Source organism: Nannospalax galili, unplaced genomic scaffold (genome assembly GCF_000622305.1).
Source record: "Nannospalax galili isolate Female #2095 unplaced genomic scaffold, S.galili_v1.0 scaffold596, whole genome shotgun sequence".
NCBI classification, from domain to species: Eukaryota; Metazoa; Chordata; class Mammalia; order Rodentia; family Spalacidae; genus Nannospalax; species Nannospalax galili.
Window position 1 is genome coordinate 4626912 of NW_008340140.1, and position 27500 is coordinate 4654411.

Genomic DNA, 27500 nt, shown 5'->3' on the forward strand with positions numbered 1-27500 from the left:
TTGGGTGTTGTGTTAGTCACTTTTCTGTTGCTGTGATAGAAACACTGACCGAAGCAATTTATAGAAGGTAGAATTTATTTGAGCTTAGGGTTCCAGGGGAATTACAGTCCATCTTGGCGGGGAGGCATGGTGGGAGAAGTGGCTGGAGAAGAGAAGTGGAAGCTAAGCTCTACATCTTCCAGCAGATACAGGAAGCAAGAGAGAGCAACTGGTGATCTGGCAAGGCTTAAGAACTCTGTAAGCCCACCCCCTGTGACGTACTTCCTCCAGAATAGCCATACCTTCTAAAACCTCCCAAAACAGTACTATCATCTGGGGACAAAATGTCCAAACACTTGGGGGACATTTTCACTCAAACCATCACAGATGTTTAAGGTCATACAGTTGGCCCAGATAAACCAATTTATTTTTACACTTAAGGCTGTTTGAGGATCTGTTCCTCAGGCAGTCACATGGGCTTGGGAGGAGCCCTGGCTCCTTTCTTTTACCAGTTCTGCCTATGTGAAGATAAGTCAAAGGTCCTGCTTGACCATGCCTGGCTTTGCTTGGAAGTATGGAAAAAATGATTTCTCTGTGTTGACCCTCCTCTTTGTAGACTGGACACTGGTTCAAGTCCATCTCATGGGATCTCCTTGGCCTCCTTGATCAAGAGGACAGGTGACCCACCACAATTACAGGACATTTTGAGAGATGCTCATAGTCCCCTGGAACTAGTTGACCTAGGACAGCAAGGAGCAAAAACTGTCCTTTATGTCCCTCTGACCAAATTAGTATAGGCCTCAAAGTATGTCTGTTAAACATTTAAGAAGGTTAGTTCCACCAGTCTGGAACTTTTTTTGTTTTTTTATTTTTTTATTTTTTTTGTCTTTTTGAGACGGGGTCTCCCTGTAGCCCCAGATGTCCTGGAACTCACTATGTAGACCAGGCTGCCTTGAACTCACAAAGATCCGCCTGCCTCTGCCTCCCAAGTGCTGGGATTAAAGGCGTGCACCACCACACCCGGCTGGAACTTTTAATTAGTGTGTACCATGTAGATAAATCTTGGGCAAAGACCAATTGTTCTCAATAAACCTTGCCTAGACATATATTTCTTGGTCTGGTATGTATAATTTGTCAGTAGGTTGTTGGACTAATATGGTTCCCTCTGGTTTTTAAAACTTGCTAGGCATTATTTATCTCTCATATTGTCTAACCCCTCCATCATGGTTTCCCCAATTGAGGCGCCCCCATTTTTCCCCTTTCTCCCTTACTAATACCCTTCTCCTATGGTCCTACCTCTCTTGAGGTAGGTGCCTACAACACAGCGGACAGTAGCAGGGATAACAGAGTATAAGGGCTCTAGTCGGGGGAGGGAGGCTATGGGAGGGTGCCATCTGGGAAATGGGTGTATAGTTGAGTAAGATGGTTTGGGATGTTCTGTACGACATACACACAAAAAAAGTCAACAAATTTTAAAAAATGAATTATATTTGAGGAGGAAGCATAAAAATTTATAGCATATTAATTAGTAGAGGTGATAAACATTACCATTGAAATCTTGAAAGAGATGCATCTTTGCTCTGGAAGTTATTATTGAATATGTTAATGCTGCAATTAAATGCTTCTTCTAATCATGTGGTTATTAAATTAAAAAAAAGTGTTGAGTAAAGTCTAAGAAATAAAAACAGAAAAACAAAACAAAAACCCCCAAAATTTAAAAATTAAAAAAAGATTTTTAGGAACAAAATTTATTTCTTCTTCATGTTAGCTGAGAGCTCCCCACTCTACTTCAGGAATTGTTTGTTTTTTAAATTTTTATTTATTTTATTTCTTATGTTTTTGAGTGTTTTCCCACATGTGTGTAAGTGCACCATGTGCATGCAATGCCCATAAGAAGTGAGAAGAGGGCATCGGATCCCCTGGTACAAGAATTACAGATGGTTGGGAGCTGCCATGTGGGTGCTGGGAACTGAACCGGGTCCTCTGCAAGAGCAGCCAGTGCTCTTAACCGCTGAACCATCTCTCCAGCCCCTCTTTTCTGATCTTTTCTTTTAGTACTAGGAATTGAATGAACCCAGAGGCTCGAGCACAGATAAACCATCAGTCATGCATGCTGACTGTGACAGTGCCCAGACTCTTTCTCTCTGCTTAGCCCCTCTACCTTTTTTTCTTTCCCATAGCAATCCCAGGAACCACCAGCTCAGAAGGGTCCCACGGTTACCACCAAGGTGCGGCGGACCATGAGCAGCCGTGTACATGAGGCCGTAAAGGCCATCGCGCTCTGCCACAATGTGACACCCGTGTACGAGTCCAATGGTGTGACGGATCAGGCTGAGGCTGAGAAGCAATATGAAGACTCATGTCGTGTGTACCAGGCGTCCAGCCCAGATGAGGTAACCTGGACTGGGCACAGCTGTGTTACCTCCTTGATCCCTGGATTCAGTGAGGGTCAGACATCATGGGCTTTGTGGTACTGTCTCTCCACATTCTGGGCATTTCCCCTGTCCCTCCCGCTTGCCTACAAAACTTGGGTTCTGATTATAGAATCATTTTTTTGTTTTGTTTTGTATGGTTTTTGTTTTTTGAGGCAGTGTCTCATATGATCAGAGTTGGTGGCCTGAAAGTGTTAGGGCCCTGTGGCACAGTGAGAGCCTTGCTGAGCTCATGGGTAGGAGGACACCAGGATATCTCCTATCAGCCTTCTTTTGGAGGCCATGGAATTTGTCACCTGGGGGAGAGTCCTCTTTCCAGTTTTTGTGGTATTGTGAGGCGACTCAAGCCATAAAGGCATTTGTCCATCTGTGGCCAGTGACATCTAAGACAGGCTTAAAAAAATTTTTTTTTGGATTTATTTATTTATATTTCAAGTGTATGAATGTTTTGCTTGCCTTTATGTAAGTGCACCTGTGTGTGCAATGCCCACGGAAGCCAGAAGAGGGCATCGGATCCTCTGGAACTGGAGTTACTCAGATGTCTGTTAGCTACCATGTGGGTGCTGGGAACTGAACCTGGGTCCTCCGAAAGAGCACCCAATTCTCCTAACTGCTGAGCCATCTTTCCAGCCCCCTAGCCAGGCTTTTTAGGAATGAAAAAAAATCACTGTTCCCAACTTCTGAGCTGGGGATCCTGTGTGAATGGGGGGGGGGCACTGGCATTGCTTTGTCTCTGCTCATCCCACTGCATCTAACCATGCACCATCACTGCTCATCATGTCTAATTCACCACATCTTGTTTTCATCGGGAATGGAAGCAGGGCCTCCCAGGGTCTGGGGTGTGAGGGAGGACTGTGCTCTTGGTAGTTACTGATGGGGGACTGCAGCCTGTGGGCCTGTGATGGCATCGGACTTTGAGATGCTGACCAGCCGCCTGGCACCTTGGCATCATGCTCCAGCTGGCTGTGGAGATGCATCCCTGCAGATCTTCCAGCCCTCCCACAGCCCTTTCTCTGCAGAACCTTGATATGTTGGTTGTAGGGCTGTGGAAGGATTGTCGGTTGGGTAAATCTTCTTTGGGGATGCTTCATGCTCCAGAGTTTCTCCTCTCCACAGGGGAAGAGGCTTCATCTCATTCACCCATTGGTTGCACTTGGATGCAGATTTGTCATATTTTTCAAAGACTGATTTGTTATAGAAAACAACAAAAGAGATGACTTATTTTAATGTCTCCGGAGTCTTCCCACAGGCCAGGGTGACCTTATACTTAAAAAGTTTTAAGATTACATTTACTTTGTGTGCATGTTTTAAAATTACATTTACTTTGTGTGTGTGTGTGTGTATACATGCATGTGCCAGGGTACACAGATGGAGGTCAGAGGTCAACTTGCCATAGCTGCTTCTTTCTTTCTATGTGGGTTCTGGGGATTGAACTCAGGTTGTCAGGCTTCGCAGAAAGCACCTTTACCTGCTGAGCCACCACACACACACACACACACACACACACACACACAAATACACCCCCCCCCTTTTTCCCTTTTTCTTTTCTTTCTTTCTTTGTTTTTTACAAATAGGATTTTTTATTTGTCACTATTAAAAATCTGAATTTTAAACAGATTCTTGGACTGGTGGTTCATATCCATCAGCTCGTTCAACTTTGGCTCCTGTCTCATCACCAGCTGCTTTTCCAGAATGACTACCTTCACCACGAAGCTCCATGAGTTTTCCCAATTCAATTCAAACTTGGGCTTCTTCAGCATTTTTACTTTACTAATGAAGACTTCATGCAGAGGATAAATAGACTGGCAAGTCTTTTCTATGTCTTTTCCAATGCTGTCTGGAATCAGTTTATTAACCACTTCTTTCAAATCCTTTGTCTGCACCTCTCAGGTCATGATCTCCATCAATTTCTTCCAGATCTGACCTACCTGTTGGTGCTGTGCATAGGAGGTCTTTTGTGTCTGGTTGTTTCGTTTTTTTAGTAAAAACAACACAGAACAAGCGAAGCAAGTAACCATCAACTGTCTAGATGTCAACATGAGCTTCAGTCATCGTCTGCCATTTTTTGACCATGGAACACATTTTGTCCCGGGTAAGATCCATGCCATGGAAGTTAGACAGTTTTTGCCCTGAACATCCTCAGTAATGAGCTTGAACTTTCTAGATGCAGCTTCATCATTCTGTAGATCAGCAAGGCTCACTTCAAACACACGACCCTTGAGGCCATCAGATGCGATTTTGGTTCCTTGAGTCCTTGTCACTAGTGTTTTTCCGATATTTCTAATGTTGAACATAGCTGGAGCTTTCACATCATACCAATCCATAGAAAGTGGATCAACTAGTTTCTTCTTGGCTCCCTTCTCACTGCCTTTTGTCAGGTACTTGTTCTTCCCTACCGCAATGGTGTCTCACTGAGAGCCAAAAGGCTCACCCCTTTTTCTAATTAAAAATGTTACTAGTGTGTGTATATGTGAATGTGGGCACGTGTGTGCCACAGCACACATGTGGAGGTTAGAAGACAATTTTCGGGAGTTGCTTCTCTCCTTCCATGGTGGCTTCTTGGTCATCATCTCATTGAACTCAGGTCATCAGGCTTTGTAGCAAGTACTTCTATCCGCTGAGCCATCTCAGTGGCCCCCTTATACCTTATTTTTGTTGTTGTTGTTGTTGTTTTGAGACAGGATCTGGCTGACCTGGAACTGGCTGTGTAAACCAGGCTGGCCTCATACTCAGAGATCCATCTGCCACTGCCTCTGCCTCTGGAGTGCTGGAATTAAAGGCATGCACCATCACTCCCAGCCCTCTTACATTTTTTATTTACTTATTTATTTACTTTTATTTTATGTGTATGAGTGTATTGTCTGCACGTATGTAAGTGCACCTGTGTCATGAAGTGCCTGTGGAGGTCAGAAGAGGGCGTCATATCCCCTGGAACTGGAGTTATGGATGGCTGTTAGCCGCTATGTGGGTGCTGGGAACTGAACCTGGGTCCTTTGCAAGAGCAACCAGTGCTCTTAACTGCTGAGCCACCTCTCCAGCTCCATGGCTCACACTTCTAATCTCACTACTTAGGAGGTGGAGGCAAGAGGATCAGAAGTTCAAGGGCATCCTTGACTACATAGCAAGCTACAGGTTGTGCCCAGCCTAGACCGCATGAGACCCTGTCTCATAAATAAATAAATAAATAAGTAAATAATAAATTATTAATTAATAAAATAAAACAAAACATGTGCTGGAAGTAGGATGTAGCTCAGGTGGTAGAGTGCTTGCCGAGCATGTATGAAGCTTTGGGTTCCATGCTCAGCACTGCATAAACTGGACGTGGTGGTACATACCTGGAATCCCAGCCCTCAGGAGGTGGGAGCAGGCAAATCAGAAGTTCAAGATCATCCTCAACTACATACAAGTTCAAAGGCAGCCTACATGACATGAGACCCTGTCTCAAAGAAAAGCCCTTTTGGGGGAGGTTGCTGGAGATCAGACACAGGGTCTCATGTATGCTGGCAAACACTCCTCTGCTGAACTGCATCCCCACCTTGCTTTATTGAGAGTCTCACTGTGTAGTTCCAGGCTGACCTTGAACCTGTTTCAGCTTCCTGGGTGCTGGAATTAGAAGCCTGTACCACCACACCTGGCTCTTTGTTAAGGTTTTAAAATCACAAGTCCCAATGTCTTTACTACAGAAAAAATAGCCATTGTAGACTGCAAAAGTTGATACAAGTAACCTGAAGTTAATCTGCAGTCTGTGGCTAGGGATATAGCTCAGTTGCATGCATGAGGTTGTATGAATTTGACCCCTAGTACTACACAATAACACTGAAACCAAAACCCTACAATTCTTACCACCTATCAGTTGTTCTTGTTTATGTTCTGGAGGGATCTTTCCAGATTTTCCTTAATCTACACATACATACAAACAAGTCCAGATACAGTGTAGACTCATTGTGGTACGTATCTTTACGAAGCAGGATGGTTGGGCTGGTAAGATGGCTCAGCAGGTAAAGGCGCTGGCTGCCAAGCCTAATGACCTGAGTTTGATCCCTGGGACCCACATGATAGAAGGAGAGAACCAATGCCTGCAAGTTGTCCTCTGACCCCCACATGAGCACCATGGCATGCATGTGCTCACACACATACATATGTGCAGACATAAATGTAATTTTAAAAAGCGGGAAGACGAGTTAAATCAAGAATCTTTAGAAAGTCGTAATGCTTTTGTATTCCTGTAGGATTAATGTATGGGTGTTTATATGTGGGCATGAGTTCCTATATGTGTACTTACATTCATGGACATGAGTGCACATATGATATATGTATACGTATGGACATGTATGTGTATGAGTGAAAGTTCCATGTGCTCTATCTCCATTACCCAGATCTTAGGATCCTTCCCTTAGAATGAGTATGTTGCTCCTGGAGTCCACAGTGGCCTTGGACTGGCCCACTTGCATGTGGCCACAGATAGCTGGGTAGGGAGCTAGAACATAGACATCTCCCCCAGAGGATGGGACAACCTGTGGAGGGTGAATATCTGCTATTCTCTGGAGTGTCCTGGTCCTCCCTCACTGCAGAAGGGGCTGTGGAAAGCACAGCAAGGATCAGTCTGTCTAGAGGTCAAGTTCTGCAAGGGTCAGACAGTCTGGAAGTCAAGTTAGCAAGGATCAGGCACTCATCCAGAAGGGGGCTGTGGAAAGGCACAGCAAGGATCAGTCCAGTCTAAGAGGTCACGTTCAGCTTTTGCAGCAGAGGTTTAAAAGAGCAAGGGAAAGCCATCCCTCATCCCCAGACTCAGAGAAGATCTCAAGTGACATTTGTGTATTTTCCCTTTTTTTCTGTGCATGCAACTTAAATACACTTGAGCATTTGTAACCTGTGATCTGAATCTATGTGTGTGTGTGTGTGTGTGTGTGTGTGTGTGCATATGCATGTGTGTACATGGATGAGAGTGTATGTACATGTACATTCGAGGGTGATGTATGTGTTCATAGTGTATACACATGTTTGCATGGATGAGTGTTGCTAAAAATTACAACTGGGAGGTGCACATGGCATCTGGCCCCCTCCTCCCACTGTCCTTACGACAACAAGAAGTATGAATTCTCCAAAATCTCAGTTTGGAAAATCCTAATGAGCTTATTGGGCTTGCTAACAGAGCAGGGGCTCGGGGGGGTTACTTACAGAAGAGTGGGTGCCCCCCATTTAAGGCTGCGCTGGAAAGTCCACACCCAAACATAGATCCTGTGTGGTCCCAACAGCCGCACAAAATGTGGAGAGGCATGCCTCATGGCCTTCTTGGCTTCTATATCCTTAGCCCCTCCCCCTTGTGCGGCTGAGGTGGACTCATTGGGCGGGAGGGGTGACTGACTCCCCCGACCCTCCTTTTGACCAAGCTTGGGGAGGAGCTATGACTATAGTTTGCTGGTTTAGTATTCGGAGGATACTTCTAGGTAACACCATGTGAGGGTGGTATACATGTGCACATGTGAAGGTGCCATGTGTGTGTTACATATGTGTGTGTACATGTATGAGTGAGGGTGGTGAATATACACATGTATGTACATGTATGCATGAGGGTGGTATATGTGTGTATGGTATATACACATGTGTTTACGTGTGAGGATGGTATATGTGCATATGATGTGTGTGTGTGTGTGTGTATGTGTGTGTGCACATGCACGGGTGCAGCACCTGTGCATGCATTTCCCAGGAGACTGTCAGGTGTCCTACTCTGTCACTCTCCACCTTATTTCTTTGAGGCAGGATCTCTCACTGAACACAGGGTCACACACCTGGTGCTAGGCTGTGACACCAAGCCCCCATGATCCTCTTGTCTCGGCCCCAACAATGCTGGGATTACAGGGCCCTCTCACTCCCCACCTTACTCCTTTGAGAGAAGCTCTCTCACTGAACCCAGAGCTAGGGTGGTAGACAGCAGGGCATAGTGAGCCTCTCATTTCTGCCTGCCACAGTGCTGGGGCTCCAGGTGCGTGTGCATTCGACCATGCCCAGCTTTTTATCTGGGTTTTGGGGATGTGAACTCAGGTCCTCATGTTTGCACAACAAGCAATCTTACCCACTGAGCCATCTCCTCAGTCCCCTGAATTCTGAATCTTTAAATGCTTCAAGATCCACAACCTTAGGAGCACTGATGGAGGTCACAGTGGAGAATTTCACACCAGGCCTCATGGGAGGGTTCAGCATCAAAATGAAGGTGCCCTAAACACTATAAAGTTATCTTTGGGCCACATGTAGAAGGCATGTGTGAAAGATGAGTGAATGTTGATTTACACATGAATCCTGTTCCCAAGATGTCTCAATACATATATGTATATATATGCCAAATCCCTAAACCTGAAATCCAAAGCTCTTCTGGTCCCAGGGACTCTGGGTGAGGTTCACTCCACCTGAGTTCACATCACTGTTCACCACTCCATCTCTGTGCACTGGGTGTAAACTGTCTTACCCTGTTTCTTTAAATTTGTTTTTGGTCTTTTTGAGACAGGGTCTCCCTGTATCTTTAAATATTTTTTATTACATTTCTTCACCTCTCTTTCCACAATGTAGGTCTTGGTGACTGAAATCAGGTCACTAGGTTTGCATGGCAAGCTCCTTTTACCCACTGAGCCATCTTGCTGGCCCAAAGGAATGATTTTTTTTCCCCCCGTGGTAGAGATTAAACCTAGGGCCTCATGAATACAGTGCTCTACCACTGAGCTACATTCCAGCCTTGTTTTTACTTCTCCTCCTCTTCCTCCTCCTCCTCCATTATTTTTATTTTATGTATATGGGTGCATTGCCAGCATGTAGGTAAGTGCACCCGAGTTGTGCATTGCCCACAGAGGTCAGAAGAGGGCACCAGATCCCCAGTCCCCTCTAACTAAAATTACAGATGGTTGGTAGCTGCCATGTGGGTGCTGAGAATTGCAGGATCTCAAGTAGCCCAAGCTGGCACTGAACTCTCCACATTAGCTGAGGATGACCATGAACTTTTGATCCCCATGCCTCCACTTTCCAAGTGCTAGGATTACAGGCATGCACCCCCATGCCTAATTAATCTGGTTCTGGGAATGGAACCAGGGCATGCTGGGCAAGCCATCGACTGACAGAGCCACATCTCCCACCAGTCACCCCTTTGCCAAAGCCTTCCATAAGAGGGGGTGTTTAATGGCTGTGCCATTCCTCATATAGGCGCAGCCCTGATTATTTATGTGTCTGCCGCTCTCCCATTTGGGAGGTCCCCGTTCATTCAGGACTGTCGTAAGTTCTGCCTGGAGCATTGCCTGCTGCATACACTCTGTACATCTGTGGGAAGGGCCTCAGCTGTCTTCCCTTAAATTTGTTTTTGAGTGAAAATCTGATGGCTGCTAGGGAGACTGGCCAGCGATCTCGCAGGCCTGCCATGGCTCTTCTTCCCACAGCCTCTCACAGCCTAAATGCCTCTTGTTCCCCGAGCCTCAGTTGCTAGCCTAAGACAGTGACACTCAGACATGTCACAGCTGAGCTGGGAGTGTTGTGTTAGAAAGTTTTCATAGGGCTGTGTGCTCAGCTCACGGGCTGAGACCAGAGAGAAGAGGTCAGAAATTTCAGGAAAAAACCCACATAAGTGGTTATCAACCACTGAGGGGCTGGGGGGAATCTTGAGTAGGATTCAGAAGAGGCAGGACCAGAAAGTGTTTGATGGATATTGTAGGAAATTTAGAAGGTAAACTCAAAAGAAGAACTGTAGAGATGGCTGATACTCTGGTCTTCATAGACATGTACACACACACATCTTCATGCACACACAGATGTACCCACACATGTACCCACATATATTGGTGCATACACTGACATACGCTAAACATACAAACATGAAATGCAAATAAACTCTATCTGCTATTAACTTATCCATGTATCATAGATGAGAAAGTTCTGTCCCATGGACTTCACCCCAGTCGTTTCTAAGTGACTGTTTTAAGCTTCAGTTAAGGTATAGAGGTTGAATGTCAGGTATAGGAAATCTGGGTCCACCTTGCCCCCACCAAGACTCTTAAAGGTAACAGGCTCATTGGTTCATTCTATGCTGTCTTGAGAATTTCTTTTGAAGCAAAACTTTAAAAGCCACTTAATTTCTTATGACAATCAGCTTCTGTCAAATAGGGCAGATGTGGAAAGAGTAGAAAGAGTAAGGCTCATTTCTTCTTGAGAGGTTGAATAAACTGCCTCAGCTGTTGGATGATGGCTGCCTCAGTTTACCTCTGAATGCCTGCCCTACTCCTGTCTGCTGCCTGCTCAGCCTCTGTCAGCAGAGGGACCCTCAGCTACCATTTGGCATGTGGCTGGATGCATTTCCTGAAGGAAGGACAGGAAACCTCATGCCTGTGGTAGATTTATAACTGTGAAAGACTGCTTTCAGATTGCCGGCTCCTCTGTGTGCTCCCGGGAGTTTGTCTTATTGAAGGTCACCAAAGAGCCCTTGAATGAAATGTCGGATTCCTGTTCCTGCATAGCACACACTCTCTTGATTAGCATGTCTCCTGTTCTTACCAACGGAAGGCTCCTGAGTGACCTGGCATATTTCCCAAGCACACAGCCCAGGTACAAAGAGACCTTGTCCATGGTGGTTTATCACCAACCCGTGGATGATGAAAAGGCCTTTTGTGGATGACTCTTGGCCAGAGACTTCCAGGTGGGCACTTAGATGGAAAAGTGAGGTCTCTGCCCCCATGATTCTATACCCTCAATTTGTTCCCAGAACCCACATAGTGGCTAACAACTGTCTATAACTCCCAGTTCCAGGGGATCTGACACCTTCCCTTGACCTCCGAGGGCATCTCACAACACGGGTGCACTTATACACATGTAGGCAATGCACTCATACACATAAAATAAGAAGAAGCCCTCCCTCAAAGACTAAGGCAGAGGGCAGTCAAAGAAGATCCCTGACATCATCCTCAGCCCCTCATGAAACTTTGTATGTATACACACCTTGTAGTTTGTATAGGTTTGTGTGTATACACACACACACACACACACACACACATAGATACAGATGGCAAGTGTTTTATTTATATGGCTTTTACTGATATATGAGTTTTAAATTTCAAAAGAAAATTGTTAGCAGATAAAACAGGCCACATTGAACATTAGTGTGTTAGTCTATACCAAAACGCCACAGTCTGGGTGGCTTATTAGCAAAAGAAGCTTATTTCTCACTGTGGAGGCTAGGGTCCCAGATCAATGCACTGGAAGGCTTAGTGTCTGCTAGGCTTACTTTCTGTTTGTTTCTAGATTGTCTGTTCACTGTGTCTCATGTAGCTAAGGGGAGCTCGCTGAGGTCTCCTTGGTATGAGCCCCTTTCATGACTTAGTCCCTCCCAAAGGGCCTACCTCACTTCCAAAGGCCACTGCCTCACTTCCAAAGGCCACTGCCCCCCAAATTAGATTTCATTATTGATGAATTCTGGTATATTCAGCTAGTCTATAGCACAGAAACATTAAGCTTAATACTAAATAAACAGGTAGGTTAAAGAATCATCTCTTGGATCTTTGAAAAGTGAAGATGTGGGTTGGAGAGGTGGCTCTGTGGGTAGAGTGCCTGCCTAAACATTCATGGGACCCTGGGTCTGATCCCCAGTACTGCACAAACCAGGTATGGTGGCCCAAGCCTGTAACCCCAGCACTCGGGAGGTAGAAGCAGCAGGATCCAGAGTTCAAGGTCATCCTTGGCTACATAGTCTGTTTGAAGCTAGCCTGGGCTATGTGAGAACCCATCTTAAAAAAACATGAAAATATGTATGTGTCATCCTTGGTCAGCATTGAAAGCTACTTAATCCCAGTTGACTCAGAGCATTGCTTAAAACAGGGTTGAGTCATGAAAATAGCAGCTTGCTGACGTAAACACAATTCAGCTCAGTAACAGAAACCAAGTCAGTGACCTGAGCACAGCTAACATGGTAAAGATAAGATCTTACAAAGTCAAGAAAAGCCAACTCATCTGTTGACCCCTTTACAGAGACCTGGAGGGGGCAGAGCTGGGATCAAGACCCCAGACTTTAGATCTAGCATGATTTACCTTAGAGACTAGCAGGTCAGCCAAGATGACACCCAGGTGGAAGGAAAACAACTGGGAGAAGTTGGCCACAGCCTGTGTCAGCTCAGTCATCCTGAGGAAAGGTGGGGGCTCAGGAAGAAATTTTATAAAGCACGGTGGGCAGTCCATGCTCCTTGGAAAACTGACCTGGGGAAGGACACTGTTGGAAATACATGATGACTTGACTGAGGCTTCTTCTCACTCCCATCCCTGTATTTATATTATTTATTTATTTATTTATTTATTATTTATTTATTTATTTATTTTTGTCTTTTTGAGACAGGGTCTCCCTGTAGCCTCAGCTGGCCTGGAACTTACTATGTAGACCAGGCTGGCCTTGAACTCACAAAGATCCACCTGCCTCTGCCTCCCAAGTGCTGGGACTAAAGGCGTGCGTCACCATGCCCAGCCCATTCCTGTCTTTATAGTGTAACAAACCAATACTCACTCATTAGGAACATGTAATTTGAACTTTTACCTTCCCTTAAACTAGTCTTGTGTGGTCTGATCTTGTCTAGTGGGGCAGTTGTTGGGGTTCAGTGCCTGGCCACTCACAGTTATAAGCAAGATAAGGGGTACTTCATGGTCTACTGCCTGGCCAAGCCAGAGGTTTAGTGGGTTTTTGCACTGGATAAAATTTTCTCTTAGAATATTATGATCCATTTAACTTCCAGTGGACTTCCCAGTACCCTGTTTCTTAATCATATACACTCAGGCACCAAGTCAATCCTCTGCAAAGACTTCTCTACCCCCTGAAGATTAAGCTGTTTAAGAGGTGAAACTCCCATTTTTTCCTTTGTCTTTTTTATGCCCCCATGTCTATGGATTAAAAAAATACATTGTACTAAAGTGGAAATCTTTTCTGGCCCTCCTTCCTCTCTACCTCCTCCTCCTCCTTTCTCTCTCTCTCTCTCTCTCTCTCTCTCTCTCTCTCTCTCTCTCTCTGGTCTCCCATACACCCAGATATCATCCTCCTGCCCCCACCTCCTGAGTGCTGGGATCATAGATATGCCCACTATGCTTGGCTTCTGTGGTGCTGGGGCTCAAACGCAAGGCTTCATATGTGCTAGGCAAGTGCTTTGCCAACTGTGCATGTATGCCCAGTCCTGGGAGGCCTTTCTGCATTGTTTACCTCTGGTTTGCCAGCAAATTGACTGAGCATGAAATGTTTTAGATGACGCTTTTACAGGATTCCAGTTATACAAGTCAGAGATCTGATAAGGTGTTGTGAGGCTGGGGCTTTTGTCAGCTCAGGGATGCAGCCTCTTCCTTGTCTACCTCTTCTAGGCTGCTTGTTCTTGCTGGCTCCTTCCTCCATCTCCAGAGCCACCTGTGTCAGCCCCTTACTATGCTCAGTCCCTCGAGCCACAGTCCCCAAAACTCCTTCTTGTGGGTCATCTGCAAAAAGCTGCCCAACATCAGCTCCTTACTTGTAATCCCACCATCAGAGTCTCGATTGCCGCAGGAAATGATGCCTTCCCCAGTTCCAGAGAGCAGATCTGGAGCTCTCTGAGACTTTCCACACCTCCCATAAATGTTCTTTTTAACAATATATTTATTGTGTGAGTGTTTTGCCTGCATGTACCTAAGTATACCCATGTCATGCAATGCCCACAGAGGCCAGAAGAGGGCATCAGCTCCCCTGGAGCTGGAGTTATGGCCGGTTAGCAGCCATGTGGGTGCTGGGAATTGAACCCAGGTCCTCTGCAAGAGCAGCCAGTGCTCTTAACCACTGAGCCATCTCTCCAGCCTCATCCCACCAGTGCTCTAATGGTGACAGTGGATCCCAGTGGTGTCCACCCAGGGCATGTCATATGTCCGTACCTTGATGCTGGCTCATGTGATTCAGGAAGAGGCTCCTGCTGACCTGGGATTGGCACTCTCCTTTGGTCTCTTACAGTCTGCTGGGCCTCAGAGACTCAGGCTGTCACAGCTGCCGGTTTGGAGCACCTCAGCTGGCCCTGCAGAGTCTCATTGTCTTTGTCCCTTGGATGGAGCTGGTTACCTGCCCCTGCCACCCAGTCCTTCTGGACATTGCCACCAGGGTCCCCTACAGTGTGATGGCATGAGGGACTCGGCCAGCCTGCCCCCAATCCCACCTCCCTTTTTCTTTCCTTTTCTTTTCTCTCTTCTCTATTTTCTTTTCCTCCTGGAGACCCCAAGCCATGCCTCTGTAGATACCTTGTATTTCTTCATGGACTTAAAAAGAATTTAATTACATTTATTTATTCTCGTGTGTATGCATGCGCACATGTGTGCCACCATGCATGTGTGGAGGTCAGAGGACTTGTGGGAGTCAGTTCTCTTTTTCTACCATGTGGGTCCTAGAGATTGAACTCAGGTCACCAGGTTTAGCGGCAAGAGCCTTTATTTGCTGAACCATCTTGCTAGCCCCTCTTTATGAATATTTTTAAGATGTGCATGCCAGGGGCTGGAGAGATGGCTCAGTGGTTAAGAGCACTGGTTGCTCTTACAGAGGAACTGGGTTCAGTTCTCAGTTCCCACATGGCAGCTATCCACCGTTCTTAATTCCAGTCCCAGGAGATCCAGTGCCCTCTTCTGATGTCTGAGGGCACTGCATCACACAGGTGTACTTACATATATGCAGGCAACACACTCATACACATAAAATAAAAATAACAAATAAAATATTTTTTTTGAAAAGATGTGCATACCAGCCCCTCTTTATGGATGTTTTTATGATGTGCACACTGGCTGCTCACATTTAAAAGTTAACTAATCTCAAGTACAAATCCTGATTTTTTTTCTTTCCTTCCTTTCTTCCTTTTTTGAGGTACTGGATGCTCAGGGCACCTTAGGCCATCTTCCTATAGGACATCAGGATGGTGGCTGCCCTTGTAGGTGGGATGTGGCTTCCCTGTAGTCTCCACCTAGCCCTCTTCCCTCACCTCCATGAGCCATTCCACTCATTTCATAGTTTGCACACAGCCACCTGAAATGGAGCAGGCCTGCCTGAGGCTGGGAAGGGACCCAAATGTTCCTCCTGGACCCTGGACCTTTGCCTTAGGCATACCCAGTTTGCCACCTGGCTTGTCCCCTCCTGCTCCTCAGCACCATGACCTGTGGGCAGCTCCACAAACTTCTGAGTCTGGGTTTCCTGGCTGGTGGATGGGGTCATCTCTTCAGCTCTGTCTCATGTGGGGCTGGAGGGTGCTACATTGGGGAGCATGTTCCACAGCAGTACACCTGAACTATCCCTGCAGAGTGTCAGTGACAGCTCCTTCCTGGATATAGTAGTCACAGATGCCCCACACATTGCTGCACCCCCAGCAGTGTGGGGGGGGCGTGTGTGGCAGAATCACTCATCAAGAACTAGAGCCTTTTCAGTGGAGAGTGTGGCAGGCTGAGGGGAGCCCAGGGCTGAAGAGCCCACAGTGTCCTGGCTGAGGGGAGCCCAGGGCTGAAGAGCCCACAGTGTCCTGGCTGAGGGGGGCCCAGGGCTGAAGAACCCACAGTGTCCTGCCCCTTCTTGCCCTGTGGCTGGTGGACTTAGTGCAAAGTGTGCCAGAGGTGGCTCTGTGGTCACTGGGCACAAGGCAGTGTTGCCACTACACTTTTGGTGTGCAACCTGCCTTGGGGTCCCACCAGACCAGATGAGTCCCTTCTGAGGGGCCCACCATGAGTGTGGCACCTCACAATCCTAGAGTGGCCCCCTGCCTTTGCCTCCTCTCCTTATATGCTGTGTGTCTGACCCTTCAACCTGTGTTACCTCAAGGTGGCACTGGTCCAGTGGACGGAAAGCGTCGGCTTGACCCTGGTGGGTCGAGACCAGTCTTCCGTGCAGCTGAGGACCCCTGGTGGCCAGATCCTGAACTTCACCATCCTTCAGATCTTCCCCTTCACCTACGAGAGCAAGCGGATGGGCATCATCGTGAGGGTGAGTCTGGTCCTCCCACTCGCAGCGCCTTCTCCCACCCCTCACCTACTGCAAGGCACCCTTACGTCTTGTTAACCCTCATTACTGTGTTTCTGTCACCCAGACTAACAAAGCAGTGTGACTCTAAGCAGGAAGGGAATTCAGCTGGTGAATAGATGCACCCCAGTTCAACCAGTGCTTATGCTGAGCCTGGTTTTGGCCTACAAGTTCTAACGAATAGAAGTCAGGCAGCTCTTGGAAGTACTTTCTTATTTTCTTACTCTCTATTTAAAAGAATTGCTTTTTAAAAATATTTTATTTATTATTTTTATGTGTATGAGTGTATTGCCTGCATATATGTGAGTGCACCCCTGTCATTCAGTGCTGCAGAGGTCCAGAAGAGGGCTTCAGATTCCCCTGGAACTGGAGTTAAGGACGGTTCGTAGCCGCCATGTGGGTTCTGGGAATCGAACCTGGGTCCTCTGCAACTCTCTTAACCGCTGAGCCATCTCTCTAGCCCCAAGAATTACTTTTTAATTTATTTATTATGGTATGGCAGTAGGGGGCACACATTTACTGTGCACACGTGGAGGTCAGAGAACAACTTGCGGGACTTGATTCTTTCCACCAGGTGGTTTTGGGGATCAAATTCAGGTAGTTGGGCTTAGCAACAAGCACCTTTACCCTCTGAGCCATCTTGCCACTCTCATTCTCTTTTGTGTTTCAAACCACATGGCTCTTGGCTTCCTGAGCTTGGACACACTGTGACCAACTACCTCACGCTCCTGCCACCACACCTTCCCCCACCATGTTGAGCTCTGTCGCCTTAAAGTGTGAACCAAAATGATCCTGCCTCCCTCAAGTTGCTTCTTGTCAGGGATTTGGCCACAGCTACGAGAACAAAACTGAGCGAGTCAGTGGCACTGAGCATCTTTACAGCATTATGCAAATACCATTTCCATCTGCCTTGAAACATTTTCATCACAGCAAAAGAGAACTTTGCAGGGCCAGTGAGATGGCTCAGTGGCCATGAGTTCGATCTCAGAACCAACATGGGAAAAGGGGAGAATGGCTCCTGTGAACTGTCCTATGAGCGCCACACATGTACCATGGCACATGCACACACACACACATAACAACAATAATAATAAATGAAAATACAATAAAATTAAAGAAAACTCTGCAGCCATTAAACCAGCTTGCATTCCAGCTCCTGCTTTCCATCAGTCTGGTTTCTCTCCCTGTGTATTTACCTGTTTTGGAAACTCCTTATAGATGGAATCATACAGTCTGATCTTTTGTTTCTGGATTCTTCCTTTTATCATGGTTTCAGGACTCATCTATGTTACAGTATAAACCAGTATTTCCTTCCTTTTTATGGCTGACTAGTATTCCATTATATGTCTGTACAAGTTGAGTATGCATCCTTTATCCCAATGTTTGAGACTACCGTGTAAAGTTTTGCATTAGATATTGTAATATCTTGAGGATAATCCCCAAATCCAACAGGAAATTTACTTATGTTTGCTATATACTGTATACACGGTAGCCTGTAGGTAATTTTAAACAGCGGTTCTTTCTCTCTCTTTTCTTTCATTTTATGTATATAGGTGTTTTACCTGTATGTAAGTTTTAACCATGTGTGATGTGTACAGAGGTAATTTTAAACAGTGGTTCTCTCCCTCTTTCCTCTCTCTCTTTCATTTTATGTATATAGTTGTTTTACCTGTAAGTAAGTTTAACCATGCGTGATGTGTACAGTATCCAAGGAGTCCAAAACAGGGCATCACATCCCCCGAAACAAGTTATGGATGGTTGTAAACTGTGATGTGGGTGCTGGGAACTGAACCAGGTCCTTTGGAAGAACAGCCAGTGCTCTTAACCACTGAGTCATCTCTCCAGCCCCTAAACAGCATTTGGAGTGCCATTTTATTGTGCCCATAACCTGAGGTTAGGTGTGGAATTTTCCACTTGTGACATTTTGTTGGTGCTCGAAGAATTCTGAAGCTTTGGGGCTGGGGAGATGGCCCAATAGGTAAAGTGCTTGTCTTGCAAGCATGAAGACCTGATTTCAATCCCCAGAACCCATGTAAAAAAGTTTGGGTGTGGTGGTATGCGCTTGCAATCTCAGGGTTGAGAGGCAGAGGCAAACAGCTCACTGGCCAGCCAGAGGTCAGCAGTGAGGGATGGTCAGCAGTCAGGGACAGCCAGTGGTCAGCAGCAGGGTGGCTGTCAGCAGTGGGAGGGACGTTCAGCGGTTTGCAATGGGGCTGTGGTAGAAATGGTGGGAGCACCAACAGTAACAGTCATGGGTGGCAGTCAGGTAGTTCAGTGACTGGCATAAGCTAGCTTGAGTCTCACCATAAACTCATGAGTTAGTTGTGTGATTTACATTTGTGGTTGACCTTTGACAAAGGAAGAAACTGAGGCACAGAAAGACTGAAAAGAAGCACCCAAGTTCACACGGGGAGAAGCTGCTGGAGCAGGGATTCAGCCTCAGGCTATCTGGCCCCCAGGGTGCAGTCCTTTGCTCTAGTACCTGGGACTTGGGTGTGACCAGGATATGGAAAAGCCCACAGCCCCTGTGACTGTTGGGAAGGTATATTAATTATGCATTGCTAATAGATCACCTTAGTGGCTTAGAGCAACAGTATTTATATTCTCTGACAGTTTCTATAGGATAGGGAATCTGGGTGTAGTTTAGCAGGGTCTCCTGACTAAACTACTCCTGGAATCCTTTTAAGTTGGGTTTCAAGTTGGGTTCAAGGGTTGGCTTGTCACTGCCACCTCAGGATCTCCTGGGGATGGGGTTCACTTCCCCACAGCCTCAGCAGGATGCAGGACTGGGTATTGTTCTATCCTGACAGCTGGGCAGAGGCCACCCTCGGTGACTGCCTCTCTGTAACTTTCTCTGGGCTAGCCTCAGATCAGCTGGCTTTACCCTTGTGAGAATATGAGCAGGTTGGAAGTCCCCAGCTCTGGGGACCAGCCTTAGAGGAGACAAGCCATCAGTCACATTAGCTTTGTTCTGTTACCAGGAGTGAGTCACTTGGTCTAGCCAACCTCTAGGGGGATGGGGTCTCCACCCAGGGCCTGGGGCAGTGACTCCTTGAACTTCCAACCTGAAGACCCAGTGACTCAGTGTGGCTGTGCTCTGAAATGTCTCATTTGGACTACAGCCAGTTAGGACTTTCTGACCCTGTAGGATAAGTGTCCTTGACAACTCTCAGGCAGGGAGGAAGCTTTTCCCATGGCCACACCTGGCCTGACCCTTGGCGCCTAACCCACCTCTCCAGGGCCCATCTGAGCTCAAGGATGGCTATGGGTCAGAAATCCTGGGGTAGGTGTTTCCTGGAGTTAGCATCTCCCACAGAATTAACCTTGTTTGCTTCTACCCTTTATTTTTCAAGTTTTAGGGTTGTGGATTCTGCTAGGGTCATTTGAGGGTTGAGTCATTGGATAGTCCCCAACGCCTGCCTTTTAGAATAAATGAACGGTACGCACCGCCCTTCCTTTAGCTGTGAAGGGATCTCATTCCCAGATGCACATCATATTTTATGAGAAAGTGACCCTGCATCTTCCCACACCAGGGCACTGAGAGTGCAGGATACTCTTGAATGGGCTTTTACTTAAGAACAGTATACCCCCTGCCTAGGTTATTTATTTATTTTTAAAATCAACTTTCAGTTTTTAAAAGAACCAGCATTCACAGCTGAGGGTCCAGAGCAAATAATACATAAAAAGGGAAATGAAGCCAGGCATGGTGACTCACAGCTGTAATTCCAGCATTCTGGAGGCTGGGGTAGGTAGGGGCCAGCCTGGGCTACAGAGTAAGTTCCAGGCCAGCCTAAACTATAAAGTAAGACCTGTTCAGGTCCATTTTTGCTGCCAAATAACATCAACTTTATCTTTACAAGGGAGTTCCAGTTTTTAGTCTTTTCTAACACAGTTTTAACAAAATTGATCTCTAACTCCATATCAAACTTATTTTCCCCTCTCCCCATTGAATCATATGTATATATATGCACACATATATGTGTATATATGTATGTATGTGTGTGTGTGTGTGTGTAAAATAGAAATTTTCTCATGCCACTGACATGGTTTTACTGATTTTAATGTGTGTGGTGTTCTGATGGAGGACTACACCTGTTTCATTCGCTTCTGTTTTTTTTTTTTAATTTTTAAAGTAATGTTTACATGTGTCACAGTTGGTGTGTGATCAGAGACCAACTTGCAGGAGTTGGTTCTCGCTTTCCACCATGTGGATACCAGACATCAAACTTGGTAGCAAGTACCTTCACCCACTGAGCCAGCTCACTTGTCCCCCCACTGCTGAAAGTCTGTTTCACATTTTTGCCCAATTGAACTAATGCTAGGCTGGGTGTGGTGGCGCACACCTCTAGTCCCAGCACTTGGGAGGCAGAGGCAAGCAGAGGCCAGCCTGGTCTACTGATAGTGAGTTCCAGGCAAGCTGGGGCTATGGGAGACCCTGTTTCTCCCTCTGCCTGCTCATCCATCCAACTCTGGTTTGGATAGGTGGAAATCAGCTTTGCCCTGGGCTTTAGGGCGAGCACTCTGTTTTATACCTACCTGACCACACCCCTCCACCTTGCAATTCCCACCATGGGGACATTCGAAGATGGAGAAATCTGTAGTTGTTACAATCCCAGGAAGAGGCTGCTGTTTGGCATCTTATGTGCACAGGATTGGCCAGTGACAAGGACCTGCGATACATGAGAAACCATGTTCTGCTGTGTTCATGTGACCTGCCTGTGTTGTGGGCAAGTTTTAGTATAGTTTTCCTGGCTTTGTTTTTTCCCTGTAGGTTGAGGAACATTTGAGACAGGACCTCATACTGGAGGGCCCTGGCTGCCTCAAACTTACAGCAATCCTCCTGCTTCAGTCCGTCATCTCCTAAGTACTAGGATTGTAGGCATGGCTACTCACTCAGCCTCAGACTTGGTTTAGCAGTTGCTGTTCTGTTGGGTTTCATCCAACCTTTTATTTATTTTTAAAATTTTATTTATTAATTTTTTTGTCTTTTTGAGACAGGGTCTCCCTGTAGCCCCAGCTGGCCTGGAACTCACTATGTAGACCAGGCTGGCCTTGAACTCACAGAGATCCACCTGCCTCTGCCTCCCAAGTGCTGGGACTAAAGGTGTACACCACCATGCCCAGCTATTATTATTATTTTTATGTGTGTGAGTGTAATGCCTGCATGTAGGTAGGTGGACCCATGTTGTACAATGCCCACAGAGATAAGAAGAGGGTGTCGGATCCCCTGGAATTGGAGTTACAGACTGCCTTGTAGGTGCCAGGAATTGAACCCACCTCTTCTGCAAGAGTAGTCAGTGCTTTTAACCACTGAGCCACATCTCCAGCCCTCATCCAGTCTTTTAAACATCTGTGAGGCCATGTGGTACGCTCAGCAGTGCTTTCCCAAGCCCGCCCTCCAGGTCTTTACCTAGGAGCTCATTCCTGAGCCCATCAGGCCTTTTCTCTGCTTGAGTCTGTATCCTACATGCTCAGGTGAGGTCAGGGAAGCTGGCTGCCCTGGGACTTGTGTGATGTCTTTCTGAAGGCAGAGCAGAGTGTGGCCCCCTTTGTACAAGGTGTTCCATTGCCCTGCTCTGCTTCCCACATGGTGTAGTGGAGTTGGATTGCTAGTAGAGGCTACACTGTTGTCACTGAATCAGTGAGGCCTCTGAACAGGTGCCAGACACAGACCATCGGGGGACACGGCAGTCCTGCCACACACTGGACCAGCCCAGCTCTGTAAATTTAGGGTGTAATCTTGCCATAATATGAGAACACAGTAAACTGGGGATGAACTGGGCAGGAGGAAATGACTCACAAGGAGATAATGGATATAGTATTTATAATGGATGGAACATTGGAGCTTGCCAGAGCCTCTCTGGTAAAGGAAGCCGGGTGGGAGCGATCTTTCCTGCAGCCATGGTGTTAAGCACCATTTGGGTGAAGAGGAAAGGGGAAAAAAAAACCTGATGCTTTCATGTTCAGAGCCCTCTTTTGGCCTGAGTCACAGCCAGGGAGGGCTGTTCATCTTAGGCAGGGCATGCAGTTGGCCAGGTTCAAGACACAGGTGTCTCTGCTTGGCCCAGGGGAATGAAGTGAGTCAGCTTGTACTGACAGCTAGTCCATGGTTAAAGGTCATTCGAAGGTTACTTTGAAAGAGGAATCATACCCTTAGTTAACCTTCGGGTATCTAATTCTTAGTGTTTGTGTACGTGTTCGTGTGTGCATTCATGTAGTGGCCAGAGGTCGATATTGGGTGTCTTCTTCAATCCCTCTCCACCTTACTTTGTGAGACTAGGTCTCTTACTGAACCAGGAACTCACCATTTCAGCGCAGTTGGCTGGCCAGCAAGCTGCAGAATCTGTCTATGCCTCTAGTGCTGTGGGCATGCACACATGTGCCACAGTATGTGTGTAGAGATCAGAAGCTAACTTATAAGAGTTGGCTCTCTCTTGTTAAATAAGCTATTTTTTTCCCATTGATTATTATTTTTTTTTACATGCATGACAAAAATTAGGCGTCTATAGTTGTGTGGGTTTATCACTGGGCTATTATGCTCTAGTGGTCTATATGTTTGTTCTTATTTATCTTTATTTTTTGGTCTTTTTGAGACAGGGTCTCCCTGTAACCCCAGCTGGCCTGGAATTTGCTATGTAGACCAGACTGGCCTTGAACTCACAGAGATCCACCTGCCCCTGCCTCCTGAGTGCTGGGATTAAAGGCATGCATCATCACACCTGGTGGTTTGTTTTTATTTTTATTCTTTCTTTATTTTTTGTATTTTTGAGACAGGGTCTCCCTGTAGCCCCACTTGGCCTGGAACTTGCCATGTTGACCAGGGTAGCCTTGATCTCACAGATCTACCTGTCTCTGCTCCCGAGTGCTGGAATTAAAGGCATGTTTGACCACGACCAGCTACACGTTTATTTTCAGGCCAGTACGATGCTGTCTTTGTTACTGTGGGTCTGCAGTGTATTTTGAGGTCAGATAAGGTTAGATGATTACAGATGCATGCCACCACCTATAATCCAGCTTTTTGTTTTTTTCAAATGGGTGCTGGCCAACTGAGCCATTTCCCCAGCCTCTCTAAACCATAGCAACAACTTGGTAGATAATTTTGGGGGCTTTCTGGAATGGTAAAATAGAAGCACACAGTATTGACGTGTACTGGTACTTCCTCATCTTCCTCATCTGGTACTTCCTCATCTCCGGCATCTCCCGTCTCTTGGTGTTTGGAGGCTTTGAGGAAGGAGTAGGCTGAGAATCGATGTCCTCCAGTACCCTTTAGAACCAGCACCTCAGTCTCTGTACCACTGAGGTGCGGGGCCTGATGAACCCTTGGTTGTACGGCCATCCTGGGTGCTGTGGTGTGTGGCAGCACCCATGGCATCTCTCTACACAGCCCACCCTCAGAGTTGTGACAACTGATGGTGTCTGTCTAGTGTCATCTGTCATGAGTCTGAGACTGAGCCTTGTTCTCCCATAGAGGGTGATGGAGAAGTTAGGGAGTTATCAGTTTCCAGGAAGACTGTCACTAAAGGCCACTTTCTACTTGAGGCCACATGCCACACACCGACCAGTGAGCTCAGATCAGCCATGTTAGTCAGTGCAGCAAGAAAGCGTAGCACTTCCTGTTTTATAGAGGAGAAAACTCAGGCAGAGAGAGGAGAAACTGTTTGCCCAGTGTCCCTAGTTGGGAGCTGGTACCAGGCCAAATGTTTGATGCCTGTGTAGGGTCTTAGGTCAGGGTAACAAAAATGGGCCATCATTTACTGTCTGGGTAAGCCCTCCCATTCCCCTCTGGAATTATTTGAGCGAGTTTAACCTGTAGCCCCTGAGTACTGGGGTAGCTATGAATGTGACTCAACTCATCTGTAGATGACAGCATCATATTACAATGTTGAAAGATTGGACCCCTGCCTCCCCAAAGGGGAGGACATTTGCTAGTGTCTGGAGAGACATGGCTGTCACCGTGGGACCATACCTAGCATCTGATGGGTGGAAGCCTGGGTACCACTCAGCATCCTATCAGGCACAGGGCATCCCCAAGACAGAGATTCAGGTCCAAAATATGGACAGTACTGGGGTGTGGAGGGGCCCAGTCTCTTGATTGCTGTCTTCCTGCTGTGTATGAACCGCAGTTGGCTCAGCTGCACAGCCCCATGGATACAGTTGAAACAAGCCAGCTGCATGCAACTATTCAGCTGGAACTACAATGACTTCCCAGACAAAAATCTTGGTTGTCTTTGATCTTGATTTTATCATTTAACAATTTTCCAAATACTCCCGAGCTCTCTTCTCTGTTCTGTGGCCTTTACTTCAAAGTGAGGCTCTCTCTGGCATTTTATCTTTGGCCAAGTGTAAAAGTCCTGGCCTCTGCTTAGTACAGCCTACACACCGCCTGTCACCAGAAGCGGATCAGACCCGGGATATGTGTTCCCTTCATTGCTCATCTCTTCCTGCTTCCATTTCCAGGATGAGTCCACGGGGGAAATCACATTCTACATGAAGGGGGCAGATGTTGTCATGGGCGGCATTGTCCAGTACAATGACTGGCTGGAGGAAGAGGTGAGCCTGGGGCAGGCAAGTGAAATGAGACCTGGGGAGCGTACACTGCAGAGGCTGGGCCTTTGCGGGGTATAGGAAGTGGTCCCTAGTTAGTTGTGGGTGTGGAACTAAGCCCCAAGAAACTTGGCACAGCACCATCCACTGTAAAACTTAGCAGCGTCAGCACCATGCATTTCTTTCTCATGATTGATGGGGGGGGTGATGTGCAGTTCAGGCGTGGGCCTTTGCATCAGGGTGTCAGTGTGGCTGGGCCTCAGCTGAAGACATGTCTAGGGTGGGATGTACTCTGAGCATTGCTTGGTGCTTGGTGCTCAGTGCTTAGAGCTTGGTGCTCATTGCTCAGTTGTGAGTGTTTGCAGGCAGCACCCAGCCCCTCAGGTCTGTGAGCTGAGGTCTTAGAGCCTTGTCAGCTGTTGGCTAGAGGGACACCCTTTTCCCTGGCCATATAGGCCTCTTGGTGGGGCAGCACAGAACCTGGCAGCTGACTTTATCCAGGCTGTAGAAGGTAGACAAGATGGAAGTCTCATTGCTTGGCAGGCTGATCCCAGAAACAGCACCTTGCTTTCTAGCATTGGGAAGAAATGGAGCAAGGCAGTTACAGGAGGCAGGGGTCATAGGGGCACAGATCCCAGCTTGTGATCTGGACTGTTAGCCAGAGGGAAAAGTGCTAGGTCGGTGTTGGCCAACCTCAGCTCAGGCAGTTACAGGAGGCAGGGCTCATAGGGGCACAGATCCCAGCTTGTGATCTGGACTGTTAGCCAGAGGGAAAAGTCAGTGTTGGCCAACCTCAGCTCAGGCAGTTACAGGAGGCAGGGGTCATAGGGGCACAGATCCCAGCTTGTGATCTGGACTGTTAGCCAGAGGGAAAAGTGCTAGGTCAGTGTTGGCCAACCTCAGCTAAGGCAGATGTTAACACTGTCCATTCAGGGATGTAGTTCCCTCATGGGGGGTTGCCAATCAGATGCCATCAGGTCCAGGCAAGGCACGCCAGATGAGTGACAGGCCTGGTGTATCTTTCTGATGGGCTCACACTTGCATGTTCAACCCGTTGATATGTTTTTTTCCTTGGCACCTGTTTTGGAGGGAACACGGGAGCAGCAGGTGCACAGCCATCGTGGGTTGTGGTTAACTGAAAGTACACTTGTCTTCATCCACTGAGCTGGCCAGCCATGCTTATGTGTGAAATCTTACGGCATTGAGTCAGGCTTCGGAACATACACTATTCCAACCAGAAGAAGCCTGCCCCTCTGCAACCTCCCCATGGAGGCTCTGGGACCATCACTTTAGGGAAAGGCAAGGGGCAGGGTCTCGGGCCCAAGTCCCAGCACAGCTCCCCACTGACCTCTGTCTACTTTGCAGTGTGGTAACATGGCCCGGGAGGGACTGCGGGTGCTTGTGGTGGCCAAGAAGTCTCTCGCAGAGGAGCAGTATCAAGACTTTGAGGTAAGTGGTGTGTGACCTTCGCGTCATCCTTGCAGCTCTATCTCCCCAGTCACCTCTCCCATGACCCTTCTTGTTCATCCCACTCTGTCTGTCTCAGTGCCCTTTCTGAGTATGCCAGCTTCCCTGTCGGTGCAGGGCCTTTGCACTGCCTTTCACTCTGCCTGCCGCTCCCTCTGTGTCTGACTCCCCCTGCCCCCCACCCCCTGTTTGGGTCTCAGTTCAAATGCTTCCACCTCCGAGAAGTCTCCCTGCCCCACTTGTCACTTTCTACCCACTCATTTAAATTAACTTCAGTGTCACTTGCTTTAATGCTATTGCTAGTAGGGTTTTCTGTTTATTTATTTGGAAATATTTTTTTTTTTTTTGATTATGTGTATGTGGAAAGGGGGTGTATATATATGCGTGCAGGTGTCTGAGGAGGCCAGAGGGGTCAGATCCCCCTGGAGCTGGAGTTGCAAGTGGTTGTGAGCTGCCACATGAGTGTTGGAACCCAAAGTCAGGTCCTCTGCAGGAACAGCAAGTGCTCTTCTAAGCCAGCTCTTTAACGCCTATTTATTTTTTTCCAAATCATTCAATCTCATCTGTCTCTTTTCTGGAATAAAATCTTTTTTGAGAGCAGTGACCTTTTCAATCTTGTATCCCAATGCTTCTCTATGACCCCCCCCCCCCAGTTGCTGTTTTGAGACAGGGTCCTACTCTGTAGCCCAGGCTGGTCAAAAATTCACTGTGTATCCCCCGCTGGCTTAGAGCTTGCAGTGGCCCTCCTGCCTCTGCCTCCTGAAACGACAAGCACGGTCCACCTAAATATCTTTAAGCTATAACTGGGTGAGCAGTGGGCTAGGTCACCAGTTTGCTTGTGAACCTCTTGCCCCATAGATTGTGTCCCTGGTGGAAGGACCTTGTGTTGCTCATGGCTATGTTCCTTGGTGCCTGGCAGGGCTGACGTACATGAATACAAGGGCTGGGACAGGCTTAGGGACTGGTTTCTAGAGTCCCTGGCCACCTTCTGCCAGCACTGGCTCAGCTCTGTCCCTCAAATGTGTCTCAGGTCTTTGTAAGCCTTCGATTCACAGGCCCTTCCCCTGTAGGTA

The 27500-nt window shown here is 47.1% G+C and overlaps 1 protein-coding gene and 1 pseudogene across 2 annotated transcripts in view; one reads left to right on the forward strand and one right to left on the reverse strand.

The window, feature by feature from the left end:
* Atp9a (ATPase phospholipid transporting 9A (putative)) overlaps positions 1-27500 on the forward strand; it is a 155832-nt gene that overhangs the window by 104466 nt on the left and 23866 nt on the right. For both annotated transcript variants that reach the window (XM_008835144.3, XM_008835147.3), the window contains exons 14-17: positions 2160-2372; positions 16219-16380; positions 24874-24966; positions 26326-26409. In XM_008835144.3, the coding sequence (XP_008833366.1) occupies positions 2160-2372; positions 16219-16380; positions 24874-24966; positions 26326-26409 (552 nt within the window). The remainder of the gene's footprint in view (positions 1-2159; positions 2373-16218; positions 16381-24873; positions 24967-26325; positions 26410-27500) is intronic.
* Positions 4020-11118, reverse strand: LOC103735778 (annotated as a pseudogene).